This window comes from Sorex araneus, chromosome X, assembly GCF_027595985.1.
Source record: "Sorex araneus isolate mSorAra2 chromosome X, mSorAra2.pri, whole genome shotgun sequence".
NCBI classification, from domain to species: Eukaryota; Metazoa; Chordata; class Mammalia; order Eulipotyphla; family Soricidae; genus Sorex; species Sorex araneus.
The window spans coordinates 261778160-261792949 of record NC_073313.1 but is presented as its reverse complement, the minus strand read 5'-3'; the positions used below and the strand labels follow the sequence as shown (position 1 = coordinate 261792949).

Here is a 14790-nt window from a genome sequence, read left to right as displayed (position 1 = left end):
ATTGGAGCAAGGTGTAGACAAGCCGCACTTAATCACACCTACTTCCTGAATTCAAATATCCCCCTCATGACATAAACATTCTGAACAAATCTTACCCATATAGTCATAAACCTGTGTTAACTACCTAGCTGAACACACAAAAGCAAATATTCATGTCATTTATGCCATATCAAACAAAGTAGGTGATCCTTCAATAGAATACAGTGTGAATAGCTTTTTCTTTATCTTTCACGCCTGGAATTTTTATGGTTAAGTATATCCAACACCAAATTTGACCATGATGGGGATGAGTTAGTTCTATGCAATAATTCTGCTCCTCAACCTATGAACACCTTCAAAAAAAAAAAAGGAGAAGTAAAGAAGCACACTATGTATGCCATAAAGTGTGATAAAGAAAAAGAAGTTTAAAAACAAATTGTGCAAGAAAAGAGGAAAACATCAAGCTAGAACTCTATTTAGAATTTATGAGGATTCTGAAAAAATATGTTTAATTCTACTTTTAAACATTATGGATTAACTGATTATTTGGAAATTTATGAGAGTCAGCAAGTGAAAATGAAGTTTAAACCTAGAGGGTTTTTTTTAAACTTATTTCCTTCATTGACAAGTATAGCTAAAGTATATTTGCATTAGTGTATAATAAGCTATCCTTACTGCAGGAGTATCCTTCAGTAAGTAAATGTGCCAACAGCATTGTTTTACACATATATTATTCATAATCACAGATGACAAGATCAGATATTCAGTGCCTTGGGTTTTATTTTGGTTGTTTGAGTTTTTAGAACTAGAGCCTGAAAATAAAACTAACACAAAATTACTCTGGAATTAATTTGTTTTCCTCCCTTGGGAAATATTTATTAAGCCACTATTTTTACATCTTCCCCATGGTATGAATCTTGCACCCTGTAGATTATATGTTTTCAGGAAAACCCAAGACCTTCACCGCCACCCATTTAAACATTTGACTGATCTTTATCAGAGAAAACTATATTTACCACCTATCATTTTACTTACTGTCACTCTCAGGATGTTTACTTACTGTCACCCTCAGGATATTTAGCAGAAATCTAGACCCTTGGAGAGTTGGACATTCTACTACAAATATTCAAATAAGTATTTTAAAATAGCTATACTCTCTCAATACCATAAAAACAATTACATAATTACATATCATAATAGCTAGATCCTATAGGTAAAACATAATGTAAGGAAGAATCTTCTTCATAAGGAAGGGGCCAGACACAGAGCAAAGTTATAGCATTTGCCTTACATGTAGCCAATCCACATTTAATCACTGGTACCATATATGGAGCACCTCAGGGAGTCTCTCCTGAGCAAGAGACAGAGATCTGTGAGACACTCTTATTTCTCTTGGGATTTCCTACTAATCTACCCCACTTGAACATATAATAAAATTAAAATAAATATTTTTATTCACAGAACCCCTGAACATCTAGGTGTGACCCAATTCCCTTCCTGAAATAAATAAAATAAAGGCCCCAATTTCTAGACAAGATAAAAATATAGGACAACGTGGGATTCAAAATTAATCACTGACATTATCCTAGTGGCTCTCTGCTTCCCCCACTATATAGAAAACTATATACAAAATTAGTATAGACTTACTTATGTAAAAACCTCAAATACTGGACATGACCAAATTTAATAAAAATTTACTTCAGTTTAAGTTTCTATTATTAAACCATCTTCAGCCTGCTACAAACTTCTTATCAAAAAAGAAAGATTTCAACAAGTTGAAATAATTTTCTGTACAATTTATCTTCAGCAATTTGTTACTTTTTTCCTAATTATAGATCAAAAGACCATATATACATAGATTAATGCTGCCTAGACTTAAATTAAAGTTGACATTGTTGTTACAGTCTAGGAAAAAATACTGTGTCAAGATCAAAACATATAGTCCTTAGTGGCAAATGAAATTTAGAGGGCTTAGAATGCTCAAACCAAATGAGATCTCTGCAGTCTTCTTAAATGTTGAGACATGTGAACATTGATGGGGGAAAAGTTAAGGATAAAAGAAGAACGCCTCTCTGAGAATTTCACATACGAGAAACTGTAGCTAAAGCCATGTAACTCAAGTGCTTAGCCTTTTTTATTTTTTTAAGCAACAAAATATGTATTACATAACAAATAGTCTTATATCATCACCTCATTGGCATTTCTCTAGAACTACTTCATTCTATAAAATAATACTCTCAGCTTCGTGCTAGGAGTAGTCCCTGAGCACTGCCAGGTATGCACGCTCCCCACCTCCATCAAACACCAACAACAAAGAGAATGATGAATCTGAAATGAACTTTAGAAGTTCTGAGAACAAGACCCATCGTCTCATCTTCCATTTCTAGCTTCCTCTTCCTAAGCATTACCAACCATGTACTGTTGTTTTCTCCCAAAGTGAATTAGTAGAAGACAAGGAGATTCTTAAAGGACAGTCACAGCACATAGAGGGTAAGCCACCTTCCCTTAATCTTAATACCCAATTTACCCGTGCTGTGCCCATGGAAAAGTATTGTAAGGCTGTGGTTGTGTCTGTGTTCAGAACATGCCCCTGGACTCCCAGTGGGAGCAGCCAGCCGCCAGGGCAGCCTGCTGGTCATCAACTTTGACCTGGAGCCAGAGTGTCCTGACGCTGAGCTTCGAGCCACTCTGCAATGGATAGCTGCCTCCGAACTTGGGATTCCTACCATCTACTTTAAGAAATCTCAGGAAAACAGAATCGAAAAGGTATCATGTTCTGTGTTTGGCTCTCAGTCAAGCTTTGTGTTTTGTGCTGGAATTCAGTGAATATCCCATGAACCAATTTGCATTTCGATGGTTTGTTCTTGACTCTTTCACCTTAAAATTGTGACTAGTACTTTGAAATCTTCCACCTGCATGACTATAATCAGGATCATTGTTTCCTTCACCCTCCATTTGTCTCAGCTCTCTGGTGATGATGAAAATTTAAGCTGGAAGATGGGAAAAGGTACATTTTTGAAATTCACCTTACTCAGAGATCAACATCATCTTTACGTTCATTAGAAGGCATTCTTTCTATTGAAAGCCAAAGCAATCCCAAACTGATACTTAAAATGAGTAATACTTAACTTAGATACTTAAGTGATACTTAAACTGAGACTGTGACATAGTGCCAAAGAAAAGGCATTTTTTTGTCCTCCAATAAGTTTGCCTTAGGCAGACTTTTAAATTCTTCTTCTCTATTTAGCAGAAATGAAAAAACTGACAAATATATTATTGGCCAACATAAAAATTAATAGTAGCTGTTACTGTAGTTAAATTCTAGGACCAACTTCTAAGTATGATGGAATCTATCACTTGTATCACTTGTCATCCCATTGATCTTCAATTTGCTCGAGTGGGCACCAGTAATGTCTCCATTCGTCCCTGTCACGTGCTAGTGTAGCCCATGATAGAATTTAAAACTGTTAATATTAAATGTAAATCCACCAGTCTATAAGTTTAATTTTCCATAATTCAGCAATATTTAAATTAATGTTTTAGTTAATACAAGTTAAAACAATATTTTAAATTAATCGCATTTATTATTAATTTTCTGTGACTATGTACCAAGACTTCCCCAAATTGACTAGATTGGAACATTAGTACCCGGATCTGTAGGTCTGATTCTGAGTGAATTTTCCTGTGTTCTCTGCTCAGAAATATCCAGACCAAATATCAAGATGACAGCAGAGCCAGGGACTCACCTGAAAACTGTGGGAAAGAATGAGCCCCCACATTTGTTAATATTCTGTATTTTCTTTTTTGTAAATAAAAACATTTATTGGATAGTGGAAGAGAAAGGAAAAGAAACTCCCCAGTGAGAAGAAATTTAATATAGGACTTGGTATAGAACTGTAACTATGACTCGTTTTGTGGAGTTTTATAGGAAAACTGGGACTTTTTGTTACAGGGAATTCTGGAAGTTAAAATAAAGGTTTTTTTGTATAGACCATTTTGAATGAAAATTGGATATTTGTATTTCTTTTTGATTGATGAGAATGTTACAGAGAATGAAAGGTTCAACAGATCCTTATCTGATCATTTATCTTTGGTACCACCTATTTTCATAGACTCCCCATAAGCCTCTTTCTGTAGTTAATTTACATTTCTCATCAGATTTCCTACTTGTCTACTTTACCCGAATATAGGATACTTCCTCATGCTTTTCATACCTTAGTTTGCAAGATGATCAGCGGTTCACTGTTGGAGAAATACTTTATCCTTCTTAATATCCACTTGTCTAGTGAAAAGAAGCTGTTCTACACTGACTCCTTCCTCCGGCCATATGTAATCCCAGTGACCTCCCTGTCAGAAGGGCAATGGGAACAAACTTAGATGAAATGTATATCCTGGTTCCTGGTAAAATGCAAGATTTCTAACTTCATCTTCTTTCACTTCTTAAAATAATGTTGATGCATCACACATATTCAGATGGTCTTTGTATAGAAGAGATTCTTCTACAATCTACCATTTTCAGAGACAACATCATACTCTGTGAATTGCTAACTTATAAATCCCCATTTAGAGCAAGAGGTTTGTGACTAGCAACCTGATCATGTAAATCAAACTCTGATTTCACATTTATTCTTCCCAGTGATTCTCAGTTCTCCAACAGAATGATGGATTTATTTCTATCTTCCCCAAAATAGTCAGTGATATATATGATATATATAGTGTGTGTATATATGATGTGTGTATATATATATGTATATATTAAATGACGTTTTGCTGGATCAATTTGGCTCAGGAACTATAGTCCTAATTTACAGGTCCAAATTTTCTCTTTTGTTTTTCCTTAATGTTAAACTTCTCAGAACAGGTAGTGGCTTCTCCATAAGTAGGCACTATTTGCTGTTTGTGACAGAAATGGTTAAACAAAGTAAATCCTTAATCAAAAATTTAGCTTCCTGGGGCCAGAGCAGGTAGTACACTTGCCTTGACATGCTGACCTGGGTTTGATACCAGCATCCCACCTAGATCCCTAGCACCACCTAAAGTGATTCCTGGGTGAAAAACCAGGAGTAAGCCCTGAGCAGTGTGGGGTGTGGCCCCAAACAAGCTGTAGCACCGTAACACTGTCCTCCCGTTGTTCAAGTGGGTGGGCACCAGTAACATCTCCATTGTGAGACTTGTTGTTTCTGTTTTTGGCATATGGAATAAGCTTGCCAGGCTCTGCCAGTGCGGGTGGAATACTCTCGGTAGCTTGCTGGGTTCTCCGAGAGGGGTGGAAGAATCGAACCCAGGTCAGCCGCGTGCAAAGCAAACACCGCACCTGCTGTGCTATAGCTCGAGCCCAGTGCCAAATTCTTGCCCCTCTTGGGGCTTGGGACATGTGATGTTCGGAAGACCCACTCCCTGGCGCCACTCATGGGGGGGCCCAAGTCCTTCTGATCTGATGGAGGCCCAGCCCATGGCCCCAAATAAACAAAAACAAAAAAATTGAACATCCTTTCTTTTTCCAAACATGCATTTGGTAAAGGTTGTTCTAATTCTTTTTTTCTATTAGCCTGAAAATTAAATGGCCATTCTCAGGTACAGTGGAAAAGAGATTGATGTGTTCCACTTCAGTACTGTTTCATGCAAGACCAAAGTGTCTCACTAACTTTTCATAACCTTGGAGAAACTTAAAGTAACATTTCTGTTGAGGTTTTTCAAAAATGTCACGTTCCCACTAACCCTCAATTATTAAACCCCGTTCACAGATGTGTAGCTTCATCTCTATATGAATTCTGGATTTTATGGATAAATTAATTACTCGATATACCTGGCATATTAACTGACCTACTCTGTGAAAATATTGATATAAACTAAAAATGATAGACTATAATCTAAACTAAAAATGGTGAATTAAGATAAAATTATTCATTTTTTCCCACTGGTGCCTTTGAGCTAAAACTCAGAGAGTTGAAATTCACTTAAAGTCTTACAACTCACCCTTCTGATATTCAAAATGCAAATTCCAAACATCCTGGCTACCTTAAATACTTCATTTCTCACCTATAAATGACACCTTCCTTTCTAAACTCTTCATTGTGTTTTATCTAATAATTGAAATGCTAAATCTACCTGGAAAACATGCATTCAAGATATTTATCTGGTGTCTATTGAGTGTGAACAATAATAAAAGAGGCAATATTCTAGGCTTTGGAGGACAGGAAACAAGAGACACAACATTTTTTACCTCCTTGGAAAAGGAATTCTAGCTTGGAGGGTCCCAAGGAGGGGAGACTATAAACCTTAACCGAGAGTGCCTTGGTAAGTAATCTTGAAATGTGATGTCAATGCATCTGGATGAAGGAGCTGTGAGACCCACTGAAAAAAACATTTCTCGCTTTTCACCCCTTAACCAAACCCACATACAATAATTTCAATTTATATTCTTAGATCACTTCTTGAATCTGATAACATCCTAGGAGTAGGGCCATAAATAAGCATTTTCCTCAACATCTCTCAAATACAGTCATTCTAATAAGTACCAAAGTTTACTATTCCCTTTCCATTGAAAATATTCTAAGTGGCAGAATTTGAGGCATATTTTCCTAGTTTTTATTTTTAATTTTTTTTGTATGATAGACCCAGAAAACATAAGGCTGAAGAAACTAACAACTAACACTCCAAAATGGTTCTTAATGTTAATTCATAATGATGTTGACATCAATTAGATTGAATCTATTCAAGGCAAAAAAGAAAAGAAAGAACCGTAAGAACAATGAATTTTTAAAATATCAGTTGAGCTACAGAAGATGTTACAGCGGGTAGGGAGCTTGTCTTGCGGGCAACCTACCCATATTTGATCTCTGGTACCCAATTTGGTCTCCCACCAGCAGTGGTCCCTGACTGCGGAGTTAGGAAAAATGCCTGAACACGTCTGGATGTGGTATATATATGTCACTGTCACTGTTATCCCGTTGTTCATCGATTTGCTCGAGCAGGCACCAGTAACGTCTCCATTGTGAGACGTGTTACTGTTTTTGGCATATCGAATACGCCACAGGGAGCTTGCCAGGTTCTGCCATGCGGGCGGGATACTCTCGGTAGCTTGCCAGGCTCTCTGAGAGGGATGGAGGATTCAAACTGGGGTTGGCCGTGTGCAAGACTGCTATGCTATCGCTCCATGTGATAGTGCACAATACAGATTAAAATTGTTAATTTATCCAATAAAACGGAGGTGGCAGAGTCTGGCTCTAACTTAGCCAGGAGATAGGAACTCATCACTTCTACCTGCACCATCCACTGTCTGATTGAAAAATTTCTGTCTGGGAAATGGAGCAGTACATACACTCAATTTTAGACATGATGCCTAGCAACTTTGAGTTATAGGACCTTATCATATCTTTTAACCATTTCACATGGTTTCTGGATTCTCTATCAGATACTTCTAAAATTCCCTGAAGCTTGCAGTGAAGTTAGTTTCAAGAAACTGTTAGCTTCTTAATGTTAATGTTGTTAACATTAATAACACTACTTTAATGTTATAAACATATGAACATGTATAAGTGTTATTTTGTATGTATATATGTATAAATATATATTACTGATTTTTACTCTACATTTTTTAAATCCCAACTTATGGCTTTTTATCAGTTTTCCCTTGAAGTCCAATAAGTTTCTGTCAACTAGAAATCTTTATTGTAAAACTAATACTTTTCTCGGCTTTGTCTACATTGAATATCATTTTGTTTCCCTGGAGTCAGTGTATAGAAAGAATGTGCAAAGAGTGGAACGCATGTACTTACCTTCCTAAGAAAATTGAGGAATGAGGGATAAGAAGGAAACTTATCTCTAATTTATTATTCCATTCCATATGTAAAGTGGGAAAGAAGAGATACTGATGACCTTGACTGCCCATCTCACTTGTTCCAAATAAGAATCATTGTTTTAAAAACTTCTTAGCAAAGGTAGAAGAAAGTGAGAAATCAAGTCTATCTTAGTTGGATTTCTCTAACAGAATACTAAGGACTGTGTAGTCTCAAAACAGTCACAGAGACTAGAAAGTCGAAGATCAAACAGGGTCCTGGCGGGATTCTCTTCCATGCTATGCTCTCCCATGATGAAGAAGCACCTTTGGTGTCTCTTCTTCCTCTTCAAAGGGCAAGAGTCACATCCTAAGTCCCATCCTCACAACCTCATCTAAACCAGACTATCTCCCCAAAGGCCTACCTCCCTCTTCCACAGTTACATGGGGATTGCGGGGGAGTTGGTGTGAGATTCAACATGTACAATTAGATAGGAGACACAAATATTTAAGGCATCTCAGATATTAAGTTTATTTTTTTGTAAGGTTAATTGTCTTGAATGGGAATCTTTCATCACTGCTCTCAGATATAGTGTGTGCTATTATTACCTGGGGAATTTGTTTGTTTTTATAAATGTGAATGCTCTGGTCAATGAAATCTGAATTCCTACTTGGCATAAAACCCAGCCAAGAGGCTTTTTCTAAAGGTCCCTGTTGGTTCCAGAGTGCAACCAAGCCTGAGATGAGAGTCATGGCTCAAGAGGCCATAATTACAGGAAGCAACATATCAACCAACTCACTGTACATAATGAAATGGGGTTTTTCATGGAGCAAAGGAAGAAAACTGTTTATAGAAAACTAGGCTGAATATTGCCCCAATTCCACATAGTTTGCAACAACTCCCATCGATTGCACCATATGATTTTGTAAAGAACATTTTAAGTAAGTGCATTGAAATATATAAAAGTTATTTTCCATACCCTGCCTTTCTTCATGGAGTCTACCAATGATACACCTCCACAAAATGCAATTCTAGTTTTCTAATAAAAGATGTTTGCTCAAGAAAATGCCATCTATGATATAGTGGAAGGGAATCTCATTATTATTGATTGTGAAATGGCATGCTATGAAACTATTTTTATTCCTTGAATAATTGGAAAGAAAATCCAGATTCTTGTCATATGGAAGCTGATTATCAAATGAACAAGGTAAAGACAAGAGCACACCAAGGGCAGCTGTTAAACGGAAAGTGGCTTTCAAAGGCCATAAAGATGAGCTGGGAAGAACTCTTCTGCTTTCCCCATAATCTTGGTTTTTATTTTTATCTAGAATTTTTTTAATATAAGGAAATAAAGTATAAGACCTTGCTCATCAGCTCGGTAGGTATTACAAGACATCGGAACCTGACATAAGGCCACCACTGCTTCCAGGGATGCTGTATTCTGTATTTTGTGGTACCAGATCACTAAAATGTTTCCTCATTAGGATAGCAGCAGCATCTCTTTTAAAGCCATGAGATCCAGTCTAGCCTGTGACCATTCCATGTGCCTGGGCGAGTGACCTTGCTGGAGGGCATTTTGAAAACTTTGGTCACTGCATTAGTTGTCTCTCTTTCTCCAGATCTGGAACAGAGGTAAATAAGCTGACATTAGCTTTCTGAAAAGTTCTGTGCTAGTATGCCTTCCGGGGGGAAGGTAACTATTGACTTCTGCTCTAAGCATTGCTTCTCTTTCAAGGCAATGCTTCAGAGATGGAAGGTGGGAACGAGGTGGCAGTTGAGTGAGCCAAGCTTTTCTGAAAGGAAAAAGAAAGGGGGAGTGATGAATAATTTTATACTTCTGTGTACTTTGTGGGACTTCACTCTTTATAATGAATGGTAAAGAAGGCAAACACCCTCAAGCATAGACTCTGGCTCAAAGCTATTGGTGATCCCTGAGAAAAATCTTGAAAAGTTAAAATTTTAGAATGCTCTGTATATAGACTCAGAAATGGGATGTTCAAACTTTCTCTATCCATGAAACATACTTTCTCAAGTCTCATTACTGTAATATGAATTGCTATCATAGTGATGATGAATGATGTGATAGTGATGATGATAAAGCAAATATCATTGAAATGGGATCACAATTGAAAATAAAGGTGCCCTCATATATCTAAATATGTGTGTATAGGGACATGGGAAAACATATGCAAAACAAGGATAGACAAAACCCTAGCTGAGATTAAGACAACAGAAGCCTGAGTCAAGTAATTATGATGTGTGCCCAGTAGTAGATATATTTCAGAGTCAATCGATTCCCAAATATTAGGAGCATAAAATTAACGGTATTTCTGTGTTTAAGCAAAGAATATTGCTCCATAGTAGCACTGTAGCACTGTCGTTCTGTTTTTCATTGATTTGCTCGAGCGGGCACCAGTAACATCTCCATCGTGAGACTTGTTGTAACTGGTTTTGGCATATCGAAACACTCACAGGTAGCTTGCCAAGCTCTGCCGTGTGGGCGGGATACTCTGTAGCTTGCCGAACTCTCCGAGAGAGATGGAGAAATCGAACCCAGGTCAACCGCATGCAAAGCAAATGCCCTACCCACTGTGCTATGCTCCATAGTAAAGTATGAAACGGTTATAGAGGAAATAGAAAAGCAAGTAATTCAATACAAATACAAAGTCCAGAGTCATCAGAGGATTTTGACTAAATAACTAATACAAAGGAAAGATAAACTCAAGGGATTAGGGATGCTTACAAGAGCACTGACCACCAGGTGTGGACTGAAGAGATAGCACAGATAGCACAGTGGGTAGGGCGTTTGCCTTGCACGAGGCTGACCTGGGTTCAATTCCTCTGTCTCTCTCAAAGAGCCTGGCAAGCTATCGAGAGTATCCCACCTGCACAGCAGAGCCTGGAAAGCTCCCCATGGCATATTCGATACACCAAAAACAGTAAAAACAAGTCTCCCAATGGAGACGTTACTGGTGCCCGCTCGAGCAAATCGATGAACAATGGGACGACAGTGCTACAGTGCTCCAAGAGCAATATAAGTTTCTCTAGGGGGAGGAAAATGGGCAATTCACTGATGAAGCCTAAAACACTTAGGGTCAATATCCAACCCTATCACTAAGCTCCATCCCTATCACAGCTGTTAGTTGCCCATGGCCATTGCCCCAGTCTAAGCTTGTTCAGTCTTTTCCTATGTGTCAACTCTAATCTTTTTTTTTATGGAGCAACTTACAAGTAGAAAATTCTTGAGCAAGCCATCCCAGTATTAGGTATCTGAACAAACATAAAACATAAAAAGTCCTTCCTGGGAATTACCTGTTGTGTTTCTGGATGTCACTTCCTACTCAGATAGTCCTCTTGATCATCTTGATTGTATTTGACTCACTTATGGTCAGACTTCTCTTTTGTCATTCAGCAAATTTTTATGAAAGCACCTACTGTGTGCAGGTATAAGATGTTGAAATGTCTGGGATCTTCCCCTGGGGAGATGAGTTTTCATAACATCATTGTCATTTGCCTCCTGTCTGTCTTTCTTTTTATATCATCCTAAAACTCTTCAAGATGTTTCCATGCATTAAAAGTTAAGTATTTTATTTTCCAACCTCGAAAATTGCTTCATTCAGTTGAAGTCAACACAAGACAAGTGAGTACAATAAAGTGCTGATTTCTGTACAAATAGTCCCATCACAGCTGGAGAAGAAACGTAATTTAATAGTAGCTCTCTATATGACAACTTCGAGTAATTGAAATGAATTAACAAATTCAAACTGGAGAGAGAAAGAAAGACCAGAATGAAATTAGCATTATAATTTCTGGCTCATCTTGAAAGTCTGATATATATAAAAAGACAAGAGAAAAAAGATCCTAGAAGGAAACATGAACAAATAGCTTTAAATTTGTGATTTGGGGCCATCATTCTACAGATAAATGCCTATCTGTAGGTATAGAAAAGTTGAAACTTATTGAACTAAAAACCACAACCTTCATCCTTTTTATCACATAGGACTTTTTTTAAAACATAAATATATCATATTCTCAACCTATACTTTCTTCCAATGTTCTAAATAAGTATCAATGCTGTATTCTTCTATCACCATATTGCACAGTGTTATAGTAAAAATAAAATTTTTTTAAAGATATTTTATTAGGAAAACATAGCTTACTGCTAACTTGTTCAGTTCCCAATTTTTCAACTGATTTCCCTTTTTAAAAAACACTTCAGCTCAAAAAAACTTGTGTCTAAATTGTGTATAGTTGAAACCAGATGACAAATCTAGGTCCCCCATCTTGCCTTTTCTTGTTGTAGTGGAAAGTCACCTCCACTGGATCTTGCTGAGGGGAGAGGGAACTTTTCAAAATCGAGAAAAACAAATGAGCCAAAGTTTCCCCTTGCTGCGTTTCACCCAAGTGTGTACATTCAGTAAGAGACACATAGAAAGTGGGTGTTGGAATACTGTAGGACTGAAATCTAATCATGAACAGCTTTGTAAAATAATAATAATGGTAATTAAAAATATAAGTAAACAAAAGAAAAACAAGTGCTATGCCATCCTGCCAGAAAGACTCTAACCTAGCCATCGCGTTGGTGGTATAGTGGTTAGCATAGCTGCCTTCCAGAAAGACTCTAACCTAAAGAAGAACAGCAAGAGCTCCTGAAGAAACTCTTTATCTAAGACTGGCTCTTGAAAGAGGAATGCCATCTAGTTGCCCTCTTGGTAGCCCCTGCTGAGATGAAAATTCCACTTCAGTTGAAAGAAATCACTAACCATCTGAAGTGTCTGAAAAGAAAATGACAGTCCTAGAAAAGAGTATCCTGTCAAGCTTGAGATATTACAAGGAGTGGAGGGTCCTTGACTTTGAAGAGTGGTTGAATCAGATGTTTTGAAGATCCCTTGGGCTATGTAAGTTCTAACTCTGTGCTTTGCTTTAGTTTCTAGATGTCGTGCGGCTGGTTCATCAGAAGTCCTGGAAAGTGGGGGATATCTTTCATGCGGTTGTCCAGTACTGCAAAATGCATGAGGAGCAGGAGGAAAGGATCCCAAGTCTCTTTGACTGGCTCTTAGAACTGGGATAAAACAACGATGCCCTGGAGGGTATTCTTTTCTTTAATCCAGCTTAGATTACAGTGGTTTGCTCGAAACTTTCTCAAAACATCTCATCACATTAGCAGAGCTATTAAAAAACAGACAAACAAACAAACCTGCTGCTCAAGTCTCTCACACATGGAAAAATCTGAAGCCGATAAAATGATAGGTATTTACAGAACCATAGAAATGGTAGAAGAGTTCAGAAGAGTTTGTATTAGATTGGCTGGCTGACAAAATAGAAACTTGAATGGGGTTCAAATTCAGAGCATATAACTAGGCCTACGTTCCAGGAAGCTCCATTTACATATTCTTACATCTTTTTAATAATATAAAATAATGTAATGTCTTGAGTTTTGTGAATCAGTTGAAAACAAAGTGACTGGTCAAAATAATTTTATAAACTATACTGAAGTCTTTGTTAAACCCCTCTGAACAGTTGAGTTCAGGAAAATACAGATTAAGAAGTTTCCAGAAATCTGAGATTCACATTTGTAGAAAAGTATCAGCAGATCTTAGCAGAAATGATATGATATGGGTCTTCTACTGCGATGATTCCTTTATTTACTGCAACCCACTGATCCCCCACAATATCAGGGTTCGAGCTAACCACAAATTATTTGCTTCCTTTGAGCAAGAGAAACATCAATCAAAGATTGCCCAATTTACATCTCTTTATTACTTGAGTGACATGATTATAGAATCTTATTCTACAGAAAAGTTCTCTTATATTAAATAAAAGCCTTCTGAGAAAAATTCTGCTTGCATATTAAATTATATAAGACAAACTTTTATTTTATTTTTATTGTAAATGATGGAGAGATAGTTATCCTAAGTAATATATTAAGGTAGTTGAAAGGGTCATAAATAGAAAGAATTATTGTTTTATCTCATTTGTAACAGAGAAGCTGGTGGCTTGCTTCTTCATTAATGAATTGGACACAAGTGGCATGATTGCTGCCTGTCCTTTTTAATGCCAAGAGTGATATTTGACGAGTCCAGGGAGGATCAGAAACACTTCCTGGTTCAGAGACAATGCTGGTTAATTTGTGGAAAAAGAACACCTTATCATATGTTAAGTATTTTAATAATAGAGATTTACTGTTTTGAAAAAATTGTAAGTGTCTGATGTCTACCGAATAACTATTTTCCCTTGAGCTAAATAAGCTAAGCTGTCTTTTATTTTCTTGGTCAAAGAAGGTATTTGTTAAAGATTTCCTGAAATATTATGTTTTTACACTATTTTTAAAGATTGTGATGTAATTTTAAATGTGAACAACGCCCGCCTGTGTCATCATTGTAAATCTTCTGTGTGATCCATACCTTGAAATACCAAGAAATCTTCATTAAAGACAAGCTTCCTTCTCACTCCTCCCCCGTATTTTCCCAATGCTCTTAAAACTAAAGGACACTTAGGTTGTAAGTTTAATTTAACACATTAAGAAGTATTAAACCTTAAAATTTACCCACGAGCTCAAATTGAAACTTCTTTATGACATTGAAAAACTATCTACTTATTTTAAAAACGATCCCAGAAATATTGTGTGTTGACTATTTGTGCTTCAATGAATGTTTACTTATTCTGTAAAAAAAAGCACAAGTACTGGATTGTAATCATGTGATGAAGTTCTATGTGTTGTACCTTATGTTGCAAAGTTATAAATAAATTTTTGTTGCCAAACTACTGACAACTGTCTTCCAAAAAAAAATAATCATCTAAAGAAAAGCAGTCAGAGTAAAGACATCAAGCTTTATGTCATAGATAAGTTTTGCTATCTTTACTGAATTTCCACATTCAATTTTGGAATAAGAAAATACTCTGATTAAATTTGTAAAAAAGTAGTTCCTTTTATATAACTTTTTATGAGTCACATTTCACTGATGTTGCGCTGTTGAAATTTAGGACTTAATCATTGTATGATGCAGAGGGTTATCCTGCATTTTGGAGGACG

General features: G+C 36.8%; 1 protein-coding gene across 6 annotated transcripts in view; it reads left to right on the top strand.

Moving 5' to 3' along the window:
* The window catches only part of SPHKAP (SPHK1 interactor, AKAP domain containing), a 168228-nt gene extending 153680 nt beyond the window's left edge, over positions 1–14548 (top strand). For 4 of the 6 annotated variants that reach the window (XM_055120938.1, XM_055120936.1, XM_055120939.1 and 1 more), the window contains 3 exons: positions 2417–2469; positions 2561–2745; positions 12685–14547. In XM_055120938.1, the coding sequence (XP_054976913.1) occupies positions 2417–2469; positions 2561–2745; positions 12685–12828 (382 nt within the window). In that variant the 3' untranslated portion in view covers positions 12829–14547. Of the gene's footprint in view, positions 1–2416; positions 2470–2560; positions 2746–12684 lie in introns of all 6 variants that reach the window. The other 2 variants (XM_055120937.1, XM_055120940.1) reach the window with 2 other exon arrangements.
* Positions 14549–14790: the final 242 nt, after the last annotated feature.